General features: G+C 40.1%; 1 protein-coding gene across 1 annotated transcript in view; it reads right to left on the bottom strand.

Annotated features, from left to right (window-relative positions):
- stard10 (StAR-related lipid transfer (START) domain containing 10) overlaps positions 1 to 23,932 on the bottom strand; it is a 92,218-nt gene extending 68,286 nt beyond the window's left edge. Inside the window, exon 1 of the mRNA XM_028799384.2 lies at positions 23,169 to 23,932. Within this exon, the coding sequence (XP_028655217.1) occupies positions 23,169 to 23,327 (159 nt within the window). The 5' untranslated portion in view covers positions 23,328 to 23,932. The remainder of the gene's footprint in view (positions 1 to 23,168) is intronic.
- Between the last annotated feature and the right edge of the window lie 2,708 nt (positions 23,933 to 26,640).

The following is a 26,640-nucleotide window of genomic DNA, read 5'->3' as shown; positions in this document are numbered from 1 at the left end:
TGGAGCCAATCCCAGCCAACACAGGGCGCAAGGCACCAGCCCACCACAGGGCACACACACACATACCAAGCACACACTAGGGACAATTTAGATTTGCCAATGCACCAAACCTGAATGTCTTTGGACTGTGGGAGGAAACAACAGCGCCTCGGAGGACACCCACACAGACACGGGGAGAACATGCAAACTTCACACAGGGAGGACCCGGGAAGTGAACCCGGGTCTCCTAACTGCGAGGCAGCAGCGCTACCCACTGCAGCACCATGCCGCCTATTTTATTTCAGTTTACGAAAATGTTTTTTTAATAATAGTTTCAGTTTTGCTTTTAGTTTTCGTTAACTGTAATAACCTTGGCTCTGACAGCCAACTTCCAAGGTAAATGAAATGCAGCATTAGACCATTTAGTGAGGGCAACATGGGAGGACAGCCTATCCTCCTTCTATCAGGAAGCTCCTCACCTAATTCACTTCAAGAGAAGGAGGACATCATGCAGTGACTATTACTACAGTAGTAGCTAAAAGTTTTGGCAGTGATACAAATGTGTTTTGCAAACTTCGCTACTTCAGCAGTTTCAGATTTTTTTTTGTATGTTTCCATGGTATACTGAAGAACAATTATAAACATTTCATAATTTTCAACGGCTTTTATTGGTAAATACATCAAATTTATGTAAAGAGTAAATATTTACAGTGTGTTGACCCTTCTTCATAACTTCTGCAATTCACTCTGGCATGCTGGATATCAGCTTCAGGGACAAATCCTGAATAATGGTGATCCATTCTTGCCTTTTTAGTGCCTGGAGTTGATCACAATTTGTGGACTTCTACTTGTCACCTGCTTTTTGAGAATTGAGCACAGGTTCTTAATGGGATTAAGTCAAGCCATTTTGTTATCACTTTTGCCTTGTGACATGGTGCTCCATCTTGCTGGAAAAACACACAGATTATCACCAAAGTGCGCCTGTTTGTTGGGAGAAGTTGCTTTTGGAGGACGTTTTAATACCATTCTTTATTTATGGCAGTGTTCTTATGCTGAATTTTGAGTAGGCCCACTCCCTTGGATGAGAAGCAGCCCCACACATGGATTGTCTCAAGGTGTTGCCATGTTGGCATGATAAAGGACTCATGGTAGCATTTACCTTTTACTTCTCCAGACAATCGATTTTTCAGATGTCCCAAACAGTCGGAAGGAGAATTCATCCAGAAAAAATAACTTTGCACCAGTCTTCTGCGGTCCAGTATTTATACTTCCTGTAGAATTTCAGTCTGTCCTTAATGCTTTTCTTGGAAAGAAGTGGCATCTTGCTGCCCTTCTGGATATAAGGCCGTTGTTCAAAAGTCTTTGCCTCATTGTGCATGTAGATGAACTCATAACCATGTGTTGCCAATACTGTGCAAGCTCTACACTGGTGCCAACACGATTCTGTAGCTGAATCCTCAGGAGGAAACGGTCCTGGTGCTTGCTTGCAAAATAAGTGAAAATGGATTTTTGTGATAAATGTAACTTTTACGCTAATAAAGCTCTTTGCAATGAATTAATATGCTTCTGATCACCTATGCACAATAATATAAAAACAATGACAGGAGTGGGGGTTAATTTGTTTTCAATCCTATTTTTGTAAAAATTGATCTATTTGTATGGAATGTTGTGTGATTACAATAAAATCAATAATAAAAAAAAAAAAAAGTGAATTGCCACAAAATCTGAAGCCACAAATGTTGCAAAACATTTGTGTCACTGCCAAAACTTTTGGCCACTACTGTACATGGCTACGTAAGCCTGAAAACTGGCTGACTAACTTGGTCTAGGCTCTGTACAGCTCAAGAGCCTGATCAATGAACTGTGAGGTGTTGTAAAACTTATAGAGGGACTACTAAACCCCTTATTAATTGTTTTTTTATATATTTTTTTGCTTTTGTTCTTCCTTTATGAATTAAAACAAAAAATTATATGAAATGACTTAAGCACAAGTTCTTCCCCCACAGTCACAGCAGATTCGGAACCTTTTCCCACAAGGTTAACGAACGCTTTCATCCCACATCTCAAGAACACACAAATCAAAGTAGAATTTAAGTAACAATGAACACATCCAAAAAGTCTTCAGTGATCAAACATAGCAGGCAGTGGAGACAGACAGCATTGTAATAGATGAAGGCCTGTGGAAGGCAGAGAGTTAAAGATGGTTGGCTGATTGAACTACAATCGATACTGGTAATGTTTCACTGTAGTACCACACCATCTTCTAAACCTGCTTAATCTCAAGAAGAATCACAGGGGGCTGGAGCCTAACCCTGCAAGCCCCAGTTGGAAGCTAGAAACAATCCCCTGGATAGGGTGCCAGTCCATCACAAGATGAACACAGTCACATATATGGACACATCACCAGTCCAACTAACCTGCATGTATTTGGACTAAGGGAGGAAACCCCCACAGACATGAGAAGAACATGCAAACTCTGGACTTCTTACTGCAAGGCAGCGGTGCTGCCGTGTCACCTTTCACTGTGATAAAACCTGATAATGATCTATGACATTATGCATTACTTGGGTGGTTATGTTGTGTTTTGCTTAAATTAGCAAAGATACTGCAGACTTGAATAATGGGAAGGGAGAATCTTTACACTTCTGTTTCATAGAATTTTGTCATTATGTTACCTGTACTGTAAGCTACCTGGCAGACCAGCGAGTTAAATACAGAGGTACTAGAGACTTCATTTGGTTTTAGTGCCCCTTAAAGATGACTTATTTAGCACTTATTTGATATGACATTGATTTAATCTTCTTACAGGAACATGAAATGGGGAAAAAAAAAGAGCATAATTTTTACCTTCCTGTGGTGGGCTGGCACCCTGCCCGGGGTGTTTTCTGCCTTGCGCCCAGTGTTGGCTGGGATTGGCTCCAGCAGACCCCTGTGACGCTGTAGTTAGGATATAGTGGGTTGGATACTAGATGGATGGATGGAATTTTTACCTTCACAACTTTTCTCTAGCATTGCACCAGGACTGCCATAGACCCTGCTCCTCTGCACGTATGTCAATATGTACAAATCAAGAAAACGAACACCACTGCTACGTACTGAAATGTAGTGTATCACTGTGAACTACATAATATGAAATTTTAAACCTTTACATGAAAATTTTATTTCATAATACTTTTAAAGGGAGTATATAAATATGGCACTGGTGTGTTAAAAAAAGGTACATGAAAATGCCACGCTGACTAAAGCACTGCCTGAGGCATTTGCAAAAATATTTTTTAACACGTTAAACTGGTCAGAATAATTGCAAAAATTAACACGTTAACTTTCCCAGGCTTAATTTTAATATTTTGCAAATGAGTCAGACATAATCATACGAGTTAGTATGTTACTGTATTATAAGGGGTTGGGGGGTTAATATGTCCACGTAAAGCCGATATCACATTACAGGCCTTTATATTGTGTAGTACGTTAGATTTGCTAATCACTGTAGCCAATCTTGTCTCTGCCGTATGTCAGATTACACTACCAAGCGCCGGCACATTCGTGCTCGCTCCTTTTTCTGACGGCCAATAGTGTGCCATTTGACAGTTTCTGACAGCAGTATAAAGGCACCGCAGAAAGGATTTTATTTCTGTACTGTTTTAGTACATAAAATGCAAGACATCAGACAGATGAGCATCTCTTCTACTTGTTAAGTTTTTAAATCACAAGAGCTCCTTACTCCTCATCGCTTACGGCCGAGTTCTCACTTGTTCTCAACTCTTGCACACAAAGGGCCTGCCCCTCCAAACAAAGAGAAAATCAGATCTGTTTGACTTTATCCTTGCCAATCACCGACCAGTTACTCTCAGTTGTTGGGTATGTCACATTAGAGAATTGGTTTTACAAGAGGATGCGGTCGACTGCCTCTGACTGGCTAAGATGATGTAAATAAAGGCTATAGCTAAACATTGCTAAAAAAAGTCATATAATATCATTGAGCTTTAACATGTTTGAAGAAAACTGTTACAGCAAATGTGCTAGGCCTGCTTCTAAAAACATTACCAACATTATCCAGAAAGTATTCACAGCGCATCACTTTTTCCACATTTTGTTATGTTACAGCCTTATTCCAAAATGGATTAAATTCATTTTTTTTCCTCAGAATTCTGCACACAACACCCCATAATGACAACGTGAAAAAAGTTTGAGGTTTTTGCAAATTTATTAAAAATAAAAATAAATCACATGTACATAAGTATTCACAGCCTTTGCTCAATACTTTGTCGATGCACCTTTGGCAGCAATTACAGCCTCAAGTCTTGTTGAATATGATGCCACAAGCTTGGCACACCTATCCTTGGCCAGTTTCGCCCATTCCTCTTTGCAGCACCTCTCAAGCTCCATCAGGTTGGATGGGACGTGTCGGTGCACAGCCATTTAAAGATCTCTCCAGAGATGTTCAATCGGATTCAAGTCTGGGCTCTGGCTGGGCCACTCAAGGACATTCACAGAGTTGTCCTGAAGCCACTCCTTTGATATCTTGGCTGTGTGCTTAGGGTCGTTGTCCTGCTGAAAGATGAACCGTCGCCCTAGTCTGAGGTCAAGAGCGCTCTGGAGCAGGTTTTCATCCAGGATGTCTCTGTACATTGCTGCAGTCATCTTTCCCTTTATCCTGACTAGTCTCCCAGTTCCTGCTGCTGAAAAACATCCCCACAGCATGATGCTGCCACCACCATGCTTCACTGCAGGGATGGTGCCAGGTGTCCTCCAAACGTGACGCCTGGCATTCACACCAAAGAGTTCAATCTTTGTCTCATCAGACCAGAGAATTTTCTTTCTCGTGGTCTGAGAGTCCTTCAGGTGCCTTTTAGCAAACTCTAGGCGGGCTGCCATGTGCCTTTTACTAAGGAGTGGCTTCCGTCTGGCCACTCTACCATACAGGCCTGATTGGTGGATTGCTGCAGAGATGGTTGTCCTTCTGGAAGGTTCTCCTCTCTCCACAGAGGACCTCTGGAGCTCTGACAGAGTGACCATCGGGTTCTTGGTCACCTCCCTGACTAAGGCCCTTCTCCCCCGATCGCTCAGTTTAGATGGCCGGCCAGCTCTAGGAAGAGTCCTGGTGGTTTCGAATAGGGATGCACCGATACCACTTTTTTGGAAAACGAGTACGAGCACGAGTACTTGCATTTCAGTACTCGCCGATACCGAGTACTTAATAAAAACATGATTTAAATTTACAGGTAACAGCTTTAGTCATATAATTTAACAAAAAAAACAAGAAACTCTCGTCTATCCACTGGGAGGTTAGGCTAATTAGCGACACGGGGCTAACACTGCTTGTCCAAATATCCGTGGTGAAACTAAACGCAGAAGAGGCTTGCAGTAGGCTGTGGATATGTTTTTTCACGGAGTCGTGTAGTTTAGGCAGCTCCGTGTCAGTCATGTAGCGGCGGCTTGGGACATCATATCTGGGCTCCAGAACATGGAGGAGATGCAGGAATCCCACATTTTCTACCTCCGAGAGTGGCTGGTCACTCAATGCAATGTACTCGATAATTGCCTGTTATTTTCACAGCACGTGGATTGTCTCTGGACATTTTCTCTCGTCTTGCAAGAGTTTGCTGCAGCATGGGTTGTGTTGGTTTAGAAGCGTGGGTAAACTCTTTGTACTCGTTGTCGTGTTGGGATTTTAGGTGCTTGATTAAATTACTTGTGTTAAATGCGCTACCTTTTGAGCCTCCTCTGGACAATTTCGCTGAGCACAATTAACAGTCCGCCTTTGTTTTGTCGTCTTCATTCACTTTGAAATAGTTCCACACGGCTGACATGTCTCGCCTCGCCTTCTCCCCGCTCTGAGCTGCAGCCGGGGCCTGGGGGCGGGCACTCGGCGCCTGTGATTAACCCCTTACACGCCGCTCAAACATAGACATTTCTCAGACCGTGGTATCGGTCCCCGGTATCGGGGGACTTTTAACGAGTACGAGTACTTTAGAAAAGTATCGGTGCATCCCTAGTTTCGAACTTCTTCCACTTACGGATGATGGAGGCCACTGTGCTCATTGGGACCTTCAAAGCAGCAGAAATTTTTCTGTAACCTTCCCCAGATTTGTGCCTCGAGACAATCCTGTCTCGGAGGTCTACAGACAATTCCTTTGACTTCATGCTTGGTTTGTGCTCGGACATGAACTGTCAACTGTGGGACCTTATATAGACAGGTGTGTGCCTTTCCAAATCATGTCCAGTCAACTGAATTTACCACAGGTGGACTCCAATTAAGCTGCAGAAACATCTCAAGGATGATCAGGGGAAACAGGATGCACCTGTGCTCAATTTCGAGCTTCATGGCAAAGGCTGTGAATACTTATGTACATGTGCTTTCTCAGTTTTTTTATTTTTAATAAATTTGCAAAAACCTCAAGTAAACTTTTTTCACGTTGTCATTATGGGGTGTTGTGTGTAGAATTCTGAGGAAAAAAATGAATTTAATCCATTTTGGAATAAGGCTGTAACATAACAAAATGTGGAAAAAGTGATGCGCTGTGAATACTTTCCGGATGCACTATACATACAAACAACAAAGAATTTCTTAATGATCAACAGTTCTTTAAGATGGTGGTAGAAATGTGTAACTACTGGATTGAACATATACTGTCCACCTAAAATAACAGGTGTAATAGAGCACTGGAGAGCGGTCATGTCATTCAGACTGTCAGCTTTTGCCATGTTAGGTAGGTTTTTATTTCTGTACACTTGCGGCTTCCACATTTTGCTAAAACCTCTTTCAGCCCATGACTAATATTTTCTCTTGGGTGACTTTGGGGACATTTATACATTCAATGGCATGTATTACTTTTGTTTCATTGTAATTGTCAAACACACTGTTAAAACTATCATACAGTATATGTGGATGAGCTGAGCTGTGCTGTCTGACTGTAGGTCTATAGTGGCTACATTCAACCTGTTCAAGTTCTGAATCAAATTGCTCTTGCTATTCATGTATAAAATGTTTTTTTTTTATCTTTTGTCTGGCTTGTGTATCATATAATCCTGAAGGCTATTTTGACAATTGTGTTTGGGCATCCAGGCTTTTTGAATATGAAAGGTAACAGAATATGTAATTTCCTTAGGCCTATGTGAACATTTCTTACAATTAAGGGCAACATTGATTCTTGCTAAGAGTGGGATTGTGTCAGAGGATTTCAGGGATTGACCCAGAAGGAGTTCCAAGCTGAAGCATACACAGTAACTGCCCATTAGCCAAAGGGCCTTAGATCCAGGTGCAGGATAGGGCAAGGGCTCAAACTGGGAAAGAGGTAGTGTTGACAAATAGTGGAATTTTGAGGTGAATGGATGAGAACCTTTTGACATGATATGATGTAACGTGTTTTGGACAGTATGACTGAGGGCAAGCAACATACCACCTGCCAGTCAGGGCCTAGTCCTTTGTCATTAGGGCTAGTATAGCAAATAAGAGTTTAATTTCTGGTTAATAATATGTTATTCTGAATTCTCCTACTTTTTAACCCTCAACTGAAATCATTTATGTAATAAAACCTTTTATTTTGGATAAAGAACATTGTCCTGATGTTTAGTTCTAGGTAAGCACACACACAGAGGTGTTCTACTTCACTATATTATAAATATAAAGTGATATAATCCTTGCAATAAACCTAGTGAAGTGGTTGGTCTTTAAACCACGACAGAGTTCCCAGTTCTTGGAGTTGCACTGTGGTCACAGGTTTTTATTTCTGACAGATGTCATGTGAGTGTGAATAGGGGACCAGCTGAAGGGTTCTAGTGACTGTAATTCTACCACCGCTCCAGGAGTTGGCACTGTACCCTAATGCCTTTTCTCTTACTCCCTCTGCAGACCGAGTGAATGACAGCTGTTACAGCTCTGATGCCACTTCCATCGTCCATCCACCTGGACCCACTTCTTCCTGCTGGAAGAGTTCAAAATGAGAAGCTCTGCCATCTTTGTTATTGCATGCCTTGGTTTTTGTGGAATCTTTCAATTATACGGGGTCAACAGGCCGGTACCCCAACTCTTTATCATTGTCATATCCTTCTATTACACAGTATATGAATATGATTTGATGGTTTCTACAATTAATGTGTTGTAAAAGAAACTCACTATCAGAGCTTATGCTACTTTCCTTTTGCCCTGGATCTTACTGTTTGTTAATTATTGTGTTAAAGTTAGCTATTAAGAAGCAATTACTGTGAAAAACATGATAGCAAAAATGCCCTATCCATCCATCCATCATCAAAACTGCTTAACCCAATTCAGGTATCAGAGTACATGGGGGCAAAGCAGGTGGGCACCCCATCAGTTTAAAACAATTAAAAAGAATGTTAACTTTGAAAGTAATAATAATAATTCATTAAATTTATATAGCGCTTTTCTCAGTACTCAAAGCGCTATCCACACAGGGAGGAACCGGGAAGCGAACCCACAATCTTCCATAGTCTCCTTACTGCAAAGCAGCACCACTACCACTGCAAAAGTGAGGAGATCACAAAGATAGTCCCTCTCTGTACTAAAAATGCACTGATTAAATCAATCCACTTCCAACACCAGCATATTATAAGGCGAGTAATGAGAGAATAGTATTTCAACATTCAACATTATGGCACTATGGATCCACTCTGAAGGATTGTGATGGCAAGATCTTGTAGAGCAAACAACTTTTTTTGATTGCATACTGAAATAGAAAGCTAGTTCGAAGGAAAAGGCCTCAAGGTAAATGCAGTAGAGGTGTTGGCTGAAACTCAATTCAGTGTATGGGTTGTCAGAGGCGAGTGCATAAAAGATGCTGTTGTGTAAAGGGTTGTTTGAAAGTAGCAAGTGTGACCTTAGTTGGCAGAATGAATGCAAGGGGGTGCACAATGCTGAGTGTAGTAATGTTAAATTTAGATAACAGAAGTGAAGTTATTTTGGAGAAAGTAGGTAAGTTCTTCTACTTAGGTAACATGTTGCAGAGGGAGATGTCAGCACAACAGTGACAGCCAGGGTAAGAGGTACATGTAAGATTTTCTGGGAGTTGGACCCCATTCTGACTTCTAAAGAAGCCTCTGAAGATAACCGATTATAAAAGCTGTCCAAAAGCTCCAGTAGTGTATTGTGTGCGAGAGAGATGTGGCCAATGAAAGCAGAAAATGAAACAAAGTTGGAAAGAACAGAAATAAGAATACTTAGGTGGAAACGAAGTATCACTGAGCAAGAGGAAAACAAATGAAGAACTGAGAAAAAACATTTGATGTGAATGTTATAGATGTTGTGCTGATCAAAAACACACTGAGGTGGTTCACGCATGTGGAGCGAAAAGTGAAGGGTGACTGGGTGAAAAGTTGCATCAAGTTGCAGGTGGAGGGAATGAAGCCCAGATGGAAGCCAAAGCAGACATTAAGGGGTGGTAACAGATAACTAGAGTAGAATGGGCGTCACCTCAAAGGATGACTAAGACCATAGAGAGTGCAGGGAAAATAAATATGGTTTGGGGGTTGATGGTCAACCAGGGTAGAACCAAAAAAAAAGTTAAACTGGTGATGATGAATGATTATGATGACAAAAACAACTAAATATAACTTGCTGGAATTGCCTTCTGATTAAGAAACTCATTAGGACAAAAGTATGGCAGGACTCAGGTTAAGAATCACATTACTAAAAAGATGGGCAGAGAATGAACACAAAGATTTAAAAACTTAAATGTCTATCATAATATAATCAATTACTCAAATAATTCAAAAGGTCAATGAGGCGACAGCTCAATTTTGATGAACTGATACATTTCATAAGCACTACATTACAGATACTCAGTTATACAGAAACCAGTCTATATACAAAAATATTTACAAATCACGAACTAAATTTTTGTTCTTTCACACTATGGGCAGCAACTGAGGTAAACAGCAAATCCTGACACTATGATATACTATAATATATTCCAATACCAGCACAGACAAAATCAAACAGACCGAGTGGCCACTATATTAAGTGCATCTTCCCTTTGTCCAGAGAGGACTGCTCTATCGGGACACTTAAAAAAATAATAATAATAAAATTAAAAATATATAAAGCAAAAAGTGATTATGCTTGCATACTGTGCATTATTTAGATGCCAGTGAAGAATGCCCAGGGCCAAAAGTGTGAGAAGCTTTAAATGTGGCAAATTAGAGGGCACCAGACCCACAGGCATTAGTATATCAGTAGCAGCAACCCTGCTGGGGTTTTCAAGCAGGATGGAGTCATTAAGTGTGTGGAGAATGGACCAACACCTACAGAACATTGAGCAAAAGACAGCTGGGTTCAACAGCCAATGACTCCACAAAGATCTATTTCAATTGATGAAAAGATAAAGGTGACATGACAGTGGGCTAAGAAAACAGCAGAGAATTAGAGGAACCATCAAGGTGTCCAAGCTCCTGATGATGTAAAACAATACGAGGACAAGGAAATTGTCAAATAAACTTCAGCACAATAGGCATAAGACAGTTATTTAGATCAGATTCTTCTTGTTTCAATTTTGGACGTTACTTTGGTTGCTTTTTATTTTTATTATTGTACTTTGTGATGTCATTGTGCTGTCAGGATTGTCCGGAGGCAATATAATTAATAAAAGAAAATACATACAACCTGGAAATAATAGTGATACCAGACAATCGAAGTGAAAGGCAAAATCATTACCAGTAGACAGGCACAAGGTCATAAACCAGAACAAATTCAGAAATTAAGGCACCAAAACTGAGAGGCAAAGCAAATTTGAAATTTAAGAAGTATGAGGAGTTTTCAGGGAAAAAAAAGTCTTTTACTAGCTTGGGGTACCCATTTGCCAATGATCCTTTTCAGCATGGAAAAATGCCACAAGTCTAGAAAACTCCTGGAATAATTCTAGGAAGATGGATGTCAATTCAAACAAAAGCACTAGCCTTCCCTGTCATCTGATTTCAGCAGAATCAAACATATGTGGGGTCAGAAGGAACAACGTCATCAAAAGTAGAAAGTGAAAGCTGAGATTTCTCACCAGCTAACTTGTAACAATAGATCAGTGTTTCCCAACCTTTTTTCTGTGGTGAAACACTTTTTGTAACCTAAAAACCCAAGGGACACCACTATTTTATTAACCACAAACACATTATATCTCACACACGCCCTCAAATGTCTGAAGGGGTGGGATAACCGGAGAAGTTGGTAAAAAAAGCAGATCCAAGATCAGCGTTCACAGACATGGCACTTACTGAGCATTTTGGTGGCAACTCCCAGCTGCTTTGTTCCTTTGCCCGCCCCACTCAGAGGCAATTCGTATGCCCACTATCCACCAGCTCTGCGAGGCACACTGGTGACCACTCACCCAGGAAGATGGACTCTAGCAGCAAGGAGACGCATCCAAAGTGCTGGTGTGTCTGCAACATAGCAATCGTGGAGCTGTTTTTACGCCAACTTGTCCCAGTAGTCGTATCTTCTTCAGACAGGTCTAGACCACCTACGGAGCTCGTCCCTCTCGGATTCAGACCCACCATTATCTCCACGGCACACCTGGGTAGCTCTCACATTGCTCTACTATGCTGCAGCACATTGATTTGAAAAACACTGCACTAGAGTCAATTTGGGACAGCACCTTCTGGATTGCATCTTAGACCTGTTCCTCATGATTTCAGGTTGTTCGTAGGGAACAGAAGGCCAATTTGTTAATGTGTAGGTGAACCTAATGCAGATGCCACTCAGTGCACCATAATGAGCAACAGCGCCAAACACTCACACAATGATAACAGCAGCCTTAGTTGTCTTGGATTAATATGTTACATACTGTTCAACCCCACCACTGAATGGATTCTGCAAAATTAGGTTTAAGTAGCTGATAAAGGGACAGCCAACAAATTCAGTCTACAAAAATGAGTGGCCTTTCATTGTGCAAAAGAGGCTAAACTGCACACAGCTGTATGCTTCAGTTTCCTAGGCAGTAGACAGAATTTAAGGATTTTACAGTTTGCAGTTACATTCTTTAAGAAAAAAAGGATCTGCATTTAAAAAGCCTTTGTACACTTACGCAGCTTCAGCAGGCATGCTGCTACACAGGCGGCGCAGAAAATATCTTTTAACTTGTTCTGTGTGTCCATATGCATTTATAAAAAACAAAGTCAAACTGCCTTATGTAAACACTGCTCCCCTCCACAAGGAACAAATTGTAAAAAGCTGCACCTGAACAACAGACAAGTCAGACCAATCAACATGGCTCATATTAGTTCTTTAATCGTTGGTCATACTAACAACCTTATCCTTGCTTCAGTATAGCTAAACATTAAAATTACTTCAAGAAAGCCTCAAAAGACATGTAACTGGTTAATACTTCAACTAAAATCTGGTTGTGCAGGGCCAATATAATTTTCATTTTCATACTCAATCCTGTGTAATCCATTTCATGGGCACAGGGGCTGCTGCCTATTTCAGTAACACTGAGGCAGGAAACAACCCTGGACTGGGCTCTGGTCCACTATAGGCCTCTCTCACACCTACAAGCACATGCACACTCAGTAACCTGCAAATCATGGGGCTATTGGGCAGAAAATGAGAGCACCCAGCGGGGACATGCACAAAGGGGTGGCTACAGTGGCTCACGCCACCAGCCCCTTCCCCTTATTGGTTCACGTGCACACCTTCTTTTCATTGTTAAAAACAGAGGAGAAAACAGTGATAAGCACCGTGCCTTGTTAAAGCTAGGTAGGCTACTTTTTTATTATCCCATGTGGAAATAAAATACAGTTTATGATAATTATTGTCATTAATTTCACCAAAAAATGTCATAGTAAATATTTGTGTCCTGCTTGTATTACTTGTTATATTATAATGTCAGGGTTTGTTTGTTGCGGTTATCAGGTGCTCCCAAAGTTTGAGCAAATTATAATGCTCATGAAGTTTCACCCAAATACCCAGTGAAAATGAGAACAGAGAAATAAAAGTGGGCACTAATTTGTCTCCCTGATTAAAATGTAACAAACCCTAATGGATTAAATGCCCCTTTAGTGAGCAGCTGCATGCTACAAGGTTTGTGTACATCAGAGGAAAACCCCATGCAGACCTCAATAGAAGATGAAAACTCCACATGGAGAACCTGGCAGGAAATTTGAACCACAACACTAGCCACTGCGTCACTCAGATACACTTGGTTTCTTTTTATTTTATGCATCATAGACATCACTTATCTAGGAAAATCATTCAGTTTATGATGAGGGACCTTTTGAAACTAACCCACTATAAAGTACTCTAAAGTAATTCATCCATCCATTCATTTTCCAACCCGCTGAATCCGAACACAGGGTCACGGGGGTCTGCTGGAGCCAATCCCAGCCAACACAGGGCACAAGGCAGAGAACCAATCCCAGGCAGGGCACCAACCCACCGCAGGACACACACACACACACACCCACACACACTAGGGACAATTTACAATCGCCAATCGACCTAACCTGCATGTCTTTGGACTGTGGGAGGAAACCCACGCAGACACGGGGAGAACATGCAAACTCCACGCTCCCCGGAGGACCCGGGAAGCGAACCCAGGTCTCCTTACAGTGGTAGCGCTGCTGCCTCGCAGTGCCACCTAAGTAATTCAAGAAAACACATTATTATTAAATGTGCAGAATAATTATGAAGGTATAGTTGCAAAAAAACATAAAAGTAGTTTAATAGGATTGTAAAATATGGTTCAATTATAGAAATGTGTGTCAATAACCAAATAGTGTATTATGGTAATTTAAGGCATTTTATAAACCTTAAATCTGACCCAAAGCTTTGTCAGACTAGACCAGTTTGCTATTAAGTAGGCATATCTTTCTCACAATGGCATACCTTTTATCAGATGTTAACAATGAAACTTGTTTTGCCTTCTTGCTTTAAGTTCATTCTTTGGGGGTGGTATGCACTGGCAATTACAAACATTTTTAACGGGTTTAAGAAGTCAACTTTGAAGAGCTTTCTATTATGAAGAACTTTCTGCCAGTTCCCCAAGACCCAGGTTTTCACAAGTAAACTTAAATAACGCAACCACCACAGTTTTGCCATCATACTTATCAGCAATGCTAAACACCTTAATATTACTGACTAAAGACTAACTTATTTTTCAGTGTTTTGTGTCACTAATGTATAAAAGCAAGTGAAGTTTGATATAAAACATAAAAGGAGAAGTATAAGTTTTATAACATCTAGTCTTGAGGTGCCCATAATTCAATCTTGTGAATTGCAGCGGCCACAATACAGTCCTCCAGTCCCAGACGTGAGCACAATACAAATGTCACCTAATCATCTGCGTACAAATTCATCTTGGGTTTCTTTTACTGCATTTTTATTCACAAAGTATACAATAATCACCCACTGGTGAATTTTACAAAATGTACCTTACATATCTATTATATAGCACCTTACATATCTATTTAAAAATTATCACTCAAGTCAAACATTCCCTTATACCATTATGTAGAATTTATTAAAGTATAATTTAATCAGGGCGGCACGGTGGTGCAGTGGGTAGCGCTGCTGCCTCGCAGTTGGGAGATCTGGGGACCTGGGTTTGATTCCCGGGTCCTCCCTGCGTGGAGTTTGCATGTTCTCCCCGTGTCTGCGTGGGTTTCCTCCGGGCGCTCCGGTTTCCTCCCACATTCCAAAGACATGCAGGTTAGGTGGATTGGCGATTCTAAATTGGCCCTAGTGTGTGCTTGGTGTGTGGGTGTGTTTGTGTGTGTCCTGCGGTGGGTTGGCACCCTGCCCGGGATTGTTCCCTGCCTTGTGCCCTGTGTTGGCTGGGATTGGCTCCAGCAGACCCCCGTGACCCTGTGTTTGGATTCAGCGGGTTGGAAAATGGATGGATGGATAATTTAATCAAAACTTAATATTAAACCCAGATCACCAGTTTATTGTTCTCTTTTGTCAGAATATAGAGCCTACTCAGCGCATGCTCCGAACCTCTCCTTCATTCTATATTATACAATACTGAACAGCTTAGTTTTTGGCAAGCTGAATTCCATTTGAGAGTGAGCCAATGGGTTTGCAGATATAAGGGTTATGACTTTATCTACCATAAGTAGCAATTAAGAAAGCAGTGTCCTGGAGTGCTGTAATGTATAATTAAAATTACACCTTATATTTAATTGGAAACCAGTTCTTGCTTGTAACTGTACATGTAATTAAAGTGGCCTGATCCAATTCTATCACATCACATATTTTATGTATTTTTATACATTATGTACAAAATGTATATTTTATACATTATATATACACATTAATATACAGTATATATTATATATATATATTAGTACTTTCCTGAGAAATAAACAATTAGTCAATCTTCAGCCTTCCAAATTTTTCCTTTCTTATGCTTTACCCAATCAATCTACTCTGGTATTATACACTTAAAACAAATAAATGCAGATGGTAGAAGGTGAGCATCTCCACTATTCCATAACTGTTTCACCCACGTTTTAATATGAAAGAGAAAAACAAAAGAGTAAAGGAAACAGTAAGAGAGTAAAAATAAAATACACATTAAGTGAATGGAAAAGTGCACAGAAAAGCTGTGACCTCAATTTCTAAAATACATAGAGAAGTAAAAAAACAAATGACTGCCAAAATCTGAGCTTGCAGGTAAGACATTTTATCCAAGCTATCTAATTTTGTATTAACTTGAGTATAGTAGGGATGCAAGTAAAAAACGTTGAAACGTTTAACCAATTCAAGACTGAAAACCAGTTGGGGGAGTGGGGGGGGAACTATTAGCACGTTAAGCCCCAACACCCCCTACCATTACACCAAATCATAATGCAAAGTTTCAGCATGACCACCTTGTCATATTTACAGGCCAATTCTAGATATAAAATTTGCATAACTGAGTCAAGTTAAGAGAAAAAACAGTGACCTCTAACAGATCATGGAAAAATGGGTTTTGAAACCCCTCCTTACTGGTCCTTCCCATTTTGCACTTTATAATCTAATAATAATTAATCTAGCAAGTGCTCCTTCATGGACAGTTGCACGTTTTATAACACAAATAAGGACACAGAAGTGAGGTTATAGTCAAGCAGCAAGCACAAAAAGAACTAAGAAAGTATATGTTCGTGAGACTGAGATAGTCTAAATACCCATACTACACACTCCACTAACAAAAAAAAAAGTGTCGGAACTTTCTCTGATTCAGGACAAAATATGGCAAGTACAGTGAGCCGTGCTTATCATCATTTGCAACAGTTGTTGATGTCATTGACCACATGCCACTTTATCCATTGTGAGCATCATTGGTGTTACTTGCAGCTGGGAAGGTTGGTACGCTGATGGTGTGCAGTGTGGTGTCTTGTTTATCATTCTAGTTTTCATAAAATAATGTAAGTTTTTAAAATGTGCTTAAAACCAAAGGCCTTGTGTTCTAATAGTATCTCTTAATTCCTAATGGAGCAGTGACACAGATTTTTGTGTTGTTTTAGTAACTCCCTTTCAGAATATGTAGAATCACTCAGCAAAGGAGTAAGATGGTCAGTTACTTCTTGGTATTTACAGTATGGGAGGTAAGCACTGCGCATGTAAACTAAGAACTGAGCATGCCTTATCTAGCCGAATGAAATTCACACTCTCCACCCTTCAGATCCTTTTTACACACTGAATTGAAATAAAAAATGTGTCAAAATGAACCTACTTCATTAGCTTGTGCCTGCCCAACATGCAGCAAGAGAGAATGTGCTCATAGCAAGTGAGCAAAACCAGAGAAAAGAACACACTTATACCAAACAGGAGAACAGATGCTGCATGTCTTAAACCCCAGGTCCTAACATTTAAGCACCATCCATCTCCATTACCATCAAACATGGCATACATTTCAGAGACTCTGTGTCATGCTAACAGACATTCTAGAGGCACAATACTTTGTAGAATTCCCCAAGAATAAAACAAACGTTAAATCTGCCTACTTTGCACTGGTTTAATTTGACATTAATATAATAAGTTATATTTTTTGTATAAGCGTTTATACCCTCTCAATTCTTTAAATACACATTTACCAAATTTCTTGAATTTCAACATCTCCAGTTTATATGCGACTGAAACAATTTAGCTTCTATGACCAAAAAAAAAAAAAATGAAAGCGTGAAACTAAAAAACTAAATAGACTAAGATACTTCAACTGCTTTTACATTTTCAGTTATAGAATGTTTGAGAATGCTATTGTCAAATTAGGGCTTAATCCTGAAAATCAAAGGTGTTTTGGGGTACTTGAGAACATTAGCCTGGCACTTCTTGGCTAACAAATCTGTTAAATTATTAATAGGACAAAATATCTGAATTATATTAATAGGCTTCATTATTGAGAAAGCAACAATTATATAATTACATTATACAGTTTCCTGTTTATATAATAGAAGTCAATTCTTTCATTTTCTAGCCCACTCCTTCAGTTCAATATATGTATCTATATAAAATGCTAAGCATTGTCTGTCTGTTACGCAAAAACTTGTGAACCATTGGGCCTTGAACCTTGATCATAATCAAGAGCATATGAGCCCAGTAAATGAGCTTCAGGTTCTTGTCACGGCTAGTTGTGGCAGGGATATCCACCGTGGCTGGCATAAAAAGAACACTGGCACGGGCGTGTAGCAATTCTGACAGAAAAAGAACTGCCTCAACATCTACTGACAGTGAAACACATATTCACAGGCCGAGTGATAGTTTTCATAACAGATGCAAGTCATACGCTCCGAGCATGAAAGATGGTCATAGACAACTTAAGAAATCAGAGGTGCAGAGAACCTCTGCCGTGCAATTGGGCTTCAGGGCCTTCTCACAGCACGCAGCAACACAGCCATGCAACATGTCAGACATGAAAAGAGCAGCAATGTGGGCATGCGGTGAGGCTAATGGCACAGGCTGACCGATCATTTTCAATGGAAATTCAACTCATACACTCTGAGCTCAAAAGACAATCATACACACTGGTAGGGCACGAAAAAGGAGGTAGCACCCTCGACAGAATGATTTGGGGTGCTGTGTTTTGTAAGAAGAGCAGGAACTATCTTTCATCAAGGATCGGATGTCTGAATGTTTCCTAGTATATGAAACAAAAACAAGAAAAAAGTACATGCATACAAAATAAAATCTTCACTTATCCATTTAAACCTGTAAAGGTTCCTTTGACATCCCTTGACATATAGTATTTTATGTGTAAAAGATATGTTACAAATATTCGTACAGCTCTAAACTGTCCTGTATCAGTACGACTGCTACTTAAAAGAATGGCACTCAATCAGATTTGGGATCTGTTTTCATATAATGGGCTTTGGCTATCCATGACCAGTTTTTAAAACTTGATTTTTAGAAAATGCATGATTGACATACTTGTTATTAGAAAATAAATTATGCAAAAAAAAAAAATAAAGGTAACTTTCTTAACAAAGAAAACACTACTATTTAATTACATTCAGTATGAGAAGGTTTAATATATAATATATAATTTAATTTAATATACAGTTTATTATATGACAGGGTGCCTCGAGAGGAGTATTGTATGAGGAAGTCGGGAGTGGCAGAGAAGTATGTAAGAGTTGTACAGGATATGTATGAGGGAAGTGTGACACTGGAGAAGACTCCAGTAGGAGTGCCTGATGCATTCAAGTTGGAGGTGGGATTCCATCAGGGATCGGCTCTGAGCCCTTTCTTATTTGCAATAGTGACTGACATGTTGACAGACGAGATTAGACAGGAGTTCCCGTGGACTATGATATTTACTGATGATATTGTGATCTGTAGCGAGAGTATGCAACAGGTCAAGGAGACACTTGAGAGGTGGAGATATGCTCTAGAGAGGAGAGGAATATAGGTCAGTAGGAACAAGACAGAATACATGTGTGTGAATGAGAGGGAGGTCAGTGGAAAGGTGAGGATGGAGGGAGTAGAGTTGGCGAAGGTGGACGAGTTTAAATACTTGGGATCAACAGTACAGAGTAACAGGGATTGTGGAAGAGAGGTGATAAGAGAGTGCAGGCAGGGTGGAATGGGTGGAGAAGAGTGACAGGAGTGATTTATGACAGCCGGGTATCAGCACGAATAAAAGGGAAGGTCTATAGGATGGTAGGGAGACCAGCTATGTTATGTGTTGGAGACAATGGCACTGACCAGAAAGCAGGAGACAGAGCTGGAGGTAGCAGAATTAAAGATGCTAAGATTTGCATTGGGTGTGATGACGATGGATAGGATTAGAAATTAGTACATTAGAGGGTCAGCTCAGGTTGGACGGTATGGAGACAAAGTCAGAGAGGCAACATTGCGTTGGTTTGGACATGCACAGGGGAGAGGACATGCAGGTGATGGGTGTAACAGAACAAGATGTAGAAGATAGGAGGTTACGGAAAAAGATGATCCACTGTGGCAACCCCTAACGGGAGCAGCCGAAAGAAGAAGAAGAATAAGCATATTTCCAAATAAGAACAGAATTTTCACAGATGACCACTACATCAAGATCCCTAAAGCAGATCCAAATTTGACAGAAAATGAAACCCACTAGACAGACATTGTTTTAACATATTAGACAATAAAGCCACAGGGTGTCGGAACAAGCATATATATCATGGTTGAACAAATTATAATATACATCTTTGCAGCCATTCCCTGCTGGTTGACTGAACAATAGAACTGCTTTTTTACATTTTTAAAATACATTTTAGAGAAATGCTTGGGGTGCCTTGTGAAAAAAAAGAACACGGAATAAACTTAGTGTTAAATTAGAATATATTGAAATCTGACATGGAAAAATGGCAATAGCTGTTCATTAGGATTCTAATTTTAAAGCGACTCTTCCTATAATAAGTGCAATAATAATATTTTGTAGTATCACATCACAATAACACTTTACATGACTACTATGTGTAGAGGAATGGACAAACCTTTCTTAACAATAATCTCAACAAAACAAAAGTAAACTTTAAGCACTAATACTTAATTGAATGGCCTCTGTGAGAGCCAAACCCATTAATATTAATGGTAAATTTACCATACTTTCTGTCTAGTTTGAACTTAAGATATAATGTGGTTCTTTAACACTGATTCAAAATCATAAAAGTTCAAGCTAATGGAATGTTCTTAATGTCAGCGCGGTGTGACAATGGTTTTGCTCATAGTTTGAAGTTAGACAGCTGGAGAGAAACATGAACTACTAGTCAGATAGACAATAAGAGCATGCAAGTTTTCTGACTGTATGTACATATGTGCGGTTAATGGGATAACATAAAGGAACCTTAAAAAATGTAACCTAGATACTTAACCTTCAAGCGGAATATCATAGACAAGAAATTTCCCTTTTTTGCTTTATTTTGCATTTCTTATCAACATTTTTACTAACTTTGTGTGAGCTGTTTGCTTTGAATTTCAATAAAATCTTTTAGATGAAGACACTTGGGAGTCATACTAGTGCTAGAAGACCCTTCTGGAAGCTGCATTTGAACTACTTGGAAACTCTCGAGAAACACACAGTGGTTGTCGTAAACTCTAGTCCTCTAATAGTATAATACCAGATGGAAAAATTATTGTGCCATGATCAGATTATTATTATAACAGTAGTCTCATAACTGCCTGGCCAGCATATCTCAATTAAATTCTTATCAATCTATTACTTTAAAATTGAAAAAAAGACACAGTGTGTCCCACTGATACTAAAAGTATGGATGGATATTTAAATGGATGATAACCAGTAGTTTTAACTTTTTTTGCTTTTGGACTGCAAACAGCAGCTCTCAACAATAATGGCTTATTTATACAGCTCCTTTTCCATTGTTTAGTCTTTGCCTAGTGTGCTCATACCATTTCACAAATATTGAAAAGGACAAAATAGGAAAGTTCAAACGAACAGTATTGGATACAAATTAATGTCAATATTAAACGCTAATTAAAAGATAAACACAGGAAACACAAAGTTCTAAAACAAAATAAGCAAAACACAATACACTAAAAGAATATCATTAACACATAATAATAATTAATTGCATTAATACAGCACTTTTCTACCCTACTCAAAGCACTTTGCATAAATAGTAGGGGAGCCACTTCAACAACCACTAATGTGTGGCATGCACACAGATGATGCAACGGCAGCCATTTTTGCACCAGTATCCTTACCACACATTAGCTATTAGGCAAAGAAGGGGTGAGAGAAATACTTCGCAATTAAGTGACATGGGGTGATTAGTGGTCAGAATGGATAAGGCATTGGTGGGCAAATTAGCGAGGATATCTCGAAAAAAACCCTACTCTTTTCAAAAGATGCCCAGGATCTTTTATGACCACAGATGGTCAGGACCTTGATGTTACATCTCATTCAAAGAGGAGTGGCAAATTTATAGCAGTGTCCCCAGTACTGCATTGTGGCATTGGGACTCAAACACTGACCACGGGGTAATCACCCCCAGTGGCCTCACCAACATTGCTTCCCATAGCAACCCATACTTCTCCTAGATAGTCTCCCATCCAAGTACTGGCTGGGTTCAAACATGCTTAGCATCAAGTGGGTGATCTGTTCATAAGTACTGGTGATACGGCTGCTGACGACTATAACATAACACGTTATAATGTTGAGAATCTTCATAGTAACCTGGACAGAGAGGGTGACCTGAGAGAAAAGGTATAGGAATGTCCATGTTAGTTAAATGCCTTCCTGCACAAACAGCTTTTTGAGTTGCCTTTTAAAAGAATGAATTGAGTCAGCCAATCCAATTATCTCAAGCAAGCATTCCAGACTGCCACCCACAGAGCACACAGGTCATTTTGGGACACAACAACATTGCCAGCATCAGTAGACCTTAATGGGCAGACAGGACAGTAGTGCTGCAGGAGGTAACAGAATTTTATATTTAATCATACAAGACAGAGCAAGTCCGTGAAGGCAGAACAAGTGTTGTGTGTGGAGAAGTTCTGAGCTAGCTGCAGCTGAACAAGATCAATGTACTGTACCAAAAAAAATCCATACATTCTTAAAAATAAAAAGGTGCCAGAGTGCTTCTTCAGAGTGATGCCACAGGGGAACACTTTTTGGTTCCAAAAAGATTCCATCCACATGAAGGTTCCAGAAAGAACCTTCATTTATTTAGATCCATAATAGGCTCCATACACTAAATAACCATGAATAGTGGGTAAAAGATCTGTGAAATACCAGTGGCTCCTGATTTTAAAAGGACTCTTGCTACGTCCAGGTTTTCTTAATCTGTTAGTGTCCTGCTAGGTGCTAGGCAGCCTACCCTACAGGTTTCTTCTGCATATCAGGAAGCCTATCAAAGCACAGAGAACCAACTTCATATACAAAGAACCCTTCCCAGAAAGAAATGGGGTTTTGTCAAGCAGTGGCATAACTCAGCAAAAACTATAATAAAGTGCCACTAAAGAACCTTTATTTTTTTTTTAAGCGTATGCAGTAAACCTGTTTAGAGTAACTACATGATGTAAGAAAAGAAACGTTTTCCCCATTAATCAAAAGTGACAATTGAAAACTAAGTAACTATCAGACCAAGCTCTCAAGTCCGGTGCCAGACTTAAATGTTCTTCCAACTTCATTGCCATAACAAACTGCACGCGTCTTCAAATACTATTGGACAGCATCGATTAACTCTGTCGACAATGTGTAATCTGATGAATGATAAAGGAGTAAAAACAATTGTGGTTTGAACTATCCAAGAAATCTGATGCCTATTAAATATGTGATTACGGTAATAATTAAGACAACCCGAATACTCTAAATGGCATTGTGTGCTTAAACACTCGTCTCCTAAAGTGATCACACAAGTCGAGTTATTTTTTGGCTCCTAAATTAGAGGTGGCCTCCGATATCCGGGTCGGGCCGGAGACGTGCAAATGTTTGCTCACAAACCTGACGACAGCAGCTTCAAGTCCCTTGTGTTGGCTAAACACAGTGCGCATATCCCTGTTCGCTCGCGCTCGGGGGCACGCGCATACGCGAGTGAGATGTGCCAGGCGGGCTCTGCAATTCAGACGCGTTCTCTTCCAACACCTGTTTGCCCGACACGAAGTCACGTCTAACCGGTCTTAAAGAAACAAATGAGAGCCAAGACCACGTCACGCCTCGGTTGCACAAGGCAGGTGTTCCTCGCCGCGGAAGAAATCTTCTTGGACTGTATGCACAATATTTAAAAGCCTTTTTTTTTGTATTGCAAGAAAAAAAAACTCTCATTATTACCTTAATTTTATGCAGCGACCTCTCTACCTCCAGAATCTGGATCCACACGGTTATTCCGGATTTGTTGTAAGTCAAACTCCAGCCTTCTTCCGAATTGCATTCATTTCTAAAATTAGTGAATGCCAGGTCGTCCGGGATTTGAACGCTGTCTCTAGACATATTTGAAATGAACTCTCTAAAACGACTGCTTCTTTTGTTACGTTATAGACTGATTTCCTCTTAAAACAAATGACTTGAATAAATTAACTTGTCCAGAGTGGGGGAGAAAAAACTTCCAGGTGCAAAGCTTCCAGAAGCAGCAGAGCGAATGCGTCTCGTTTACCAAAGGCGGCCCGCCTCAGCCAGCGCACCTGTTAAACGGGACGGGGTCGCCAACAGGACGCGAGAGCGCGCCCTGCTCAGCGCACGAGGCAACGAACGGAAGATAGTGGTCCGTATCCGCTTATTTAGACGCTTGCGTCACAAGCTCTTTTCAGTACCCTCTTCGTCTTCCACCCGGTGCCTTGAGGATGAAAAGCAGATAACCGGGAGTTGTATTTAAGCAAGCAGAAATGCAGGTTCCGGGCTGTTCGGCAAGCCTAATAAAGTCAGAAAAGCACTTCTCGCTCCGAGTTCCTCTCTCGGTGGTGATGAGACCCTCGCGATCGTTGTTGGTGCGGCCGTCTTCGACCGCTGCAGCGAGCGTCTGATGCGAGTAAGCTGAGGTTGTAGCAGGGAGGCAGAGCGAAACGGCTGGGATTGAAGGAAGGAGGCTGGCAGCTGGAAACACCTACTGGGATGGCGCGCGTGCGCGCACACGAGCGCCGTGCCCGAGTCTAAACAGGAGACGTGTGCATCAAAGTAGCTTGAATCTCCTTGCTGCTCCGATTAGTGTAAGTCAGTTTGACTACTAACAAATAAGTTTGGGATATTCGTTTTTCAATGGCATATTCGGTAAAATATGACTTAATATAAACTTCAAGTAAATCGACCCTTTCATTGCCAGTAGTTTTCTGTATTGCATGGCAGTGGCTATATAAAGTACACACCGACTTTCATATTTGAGTTTGTTCCCATATGTAATCTTTACAGACTCTTTTGGTGATAAAGAGACGTTTCAATGGGACCTTCTAAGTTATTTAGAAAATGACCCAATCTGAGATCACATAACACAGGTCAGCAAAATTAAACTCATAAAAATCTTCAATTATGAATTTTTTATTTGCATTGATGAACACAATAAAATGTAATTAGAATCCCATCACGCCACTTTAAATTGCAATATTAAAAAGATATTTTAATACAAATTTAACAAATTACACAATTGCATATATACAATGTTGTTCTAAATCAATTTAACATGATAATATTTTGTCAATCTAATATTTTTAAATATATTGTATATGTAAAGAAAACAATACATATTCATTAATTTACATATAACCTCTCTAGTTTTTGTCACTTTTTAGTTTTTTGATCCAAAACTTCCTAGGGGTGTGGGCCACCAAGTGAATCATCCAGCAGCAGTCACCATCATACCGACACCCCAATGTGCATAGTACCTTCTTTCCATGTCCTTGATATCTTGATGGAATCTTTTACCATGCAAATGTACTGTAAATCCAAAAAGTGAACTCTAAAACTCATGTTTCAACCCAACTTGTTAAACTTAAATAACACATTTTTCACAGTTTCTTTATAATTTGGATCCTTATTGAAATTAACTTTTTGAAAGACACCTAAGCCTTTCGTTCCAGGTCATTTAATGCACCATCAAATTCTTCATCAGAAATTAGTTTCCTAATATCAGTTCCTGCAAAAAATTCCTCTTTCACTTTCAATAGGGCTTTGGTAAACTGTTCATTTAAACCAAATGTAATAAGAAGCAGTTGCAGCAGCACTTTATCTAGATCCACCAAGCTAGGTCTGATGATGTTTTTGGTGCCAAGTTGTAATGTTTTTTCTAGCTGACCATTCCTTCAGAACCCAAAGTCAATTCTTGGCCTTGCCGTCCCACTCACAAAGAAAACGTGGGACTGGTGTATGTCCTGACTGCTCACCCTGTAGGATACACAGAATTTTCAGGTCCCCACATTAGAACCAACAGTGCTCATTGTACTTAATTTTCTCAAAACTAGTTTTTAAGCTTTAAACATAGATTTTAATATTAGAAAATATTACATTCAAACAAATTATCATTAGAATAACCACTGATATTTATTTATAGCACAAAAGAAGAAAACCTATAATTGTCAGCTAAAAAAGGAGTTCTGTGAAAATTTGGCACCTAGAATATATCAAAATCACATTGTTAATTACAGTGTCTACCTCATTTATGTGAGTTATGCTGAAATCTGCTAGTATCTAGGATGTCCACTAATTGGTAAAGCCTTTAACAAACACAACACCAAGAAGAAGAAAAGATAAAAACATTAAGTCATTTGCTTTTTAGAACCAGTTACTCCCATTAAGGTGTTGGAGTGGAGGAATGCATTTGGCAGAGCCTGTCCTGGCTGGACTGAACAGAATCAAGGAAGCAACCCTGGATGGAATGCCAATCCATTGCAGGGAATGTAAAGGAACATCATCATTTTCATGCTGCTTATCCTGTGCAGCCACCAGATGGCACCACGGAGCCCCAAACCCAAGACACAGTAATACCTGACACACTCGTAGGTCTCAATAAAGAGTGTTTATTAAACCTCAGCACTAATACATATCACTCTTCCAAAGATCATTTTCCAAAATATATAAAATAAAGTAATTCTTCCTCCTGTTGAGTGTTGCCCACTGCCTCCTGACTCTGACTTATTGATGTAAGGCAACAGGCTCCCTTTCATGCTGGACCCAGGAATGCTTCCGGTGCTATGCTGTGTCTCCCTGGAAGCACTTCCGGGCCATAATGAAAGTAGGGAGGTCCTCCCCTGACAGCGCACTGTATCAGCACCCAGGGGCCCAGACATGACAGCCCTGCAAGTGTCCCAACTGGGCTACCATACGAGGACCACTGACACTTGGTGTATGGGGGATGGAACATCTCCCGACTTCCGTCTTCCACTGGTCCGTCCATTATTTTATACCGGCTCTGGTAACAACACACAGGAGCTAGGCTGAACAGATCACCCTACCATCAGCAGTCTTCCAACACCTTCTAAGAAATTGCTAGATGCTCTCTATTCAATTTAGAGATATAATCCCTCAAGCAGTTCTGGATTTGTCACTTCATCACGTCTCAGTGGCAAATGTGTTGTTGTGTATCTTCCAAGATTGGTGCCAGGGAAGGACTCAAAGTACATGCCCAAAACACATCAACAGTATCATCACAATATGAAGAAGCTTCGACTCTATTCCAAGGTCCTCCCGTATTGCTGAGCTCTTCACCCTGTCGTAGGGAGTAAGCTTAGCAACCCTGTTTAAGAACCTTATTAAAAACTTTTACTTCCATTCAAGGGATGTTCTAATTAAAATTCAGGAATTAAAGGAATTACATGTC

The sequence above is a fragment of the Erpetoichthys calabaricus genome, chromosome 4 (genome assembly GCF_900747795.2).
Source record: "Erpetoichthys calabaricus chromosome 4, fErpCal1.3, whole genome shotgun sequence".
Classification (NCBI taxonomy): domain Eukaryota; kingdom Metazoa; phylum Chordata; class Cladistia; order Polypteriformes; family Polypteridae; genus Erpetoichthys; species Erpetoichthys calabaricus.
The sequence above is the reverse complement of the archived record's forward strand: the minus strand, read 5'-3'. Positions and strand labels throughout refer to the sequence as shown.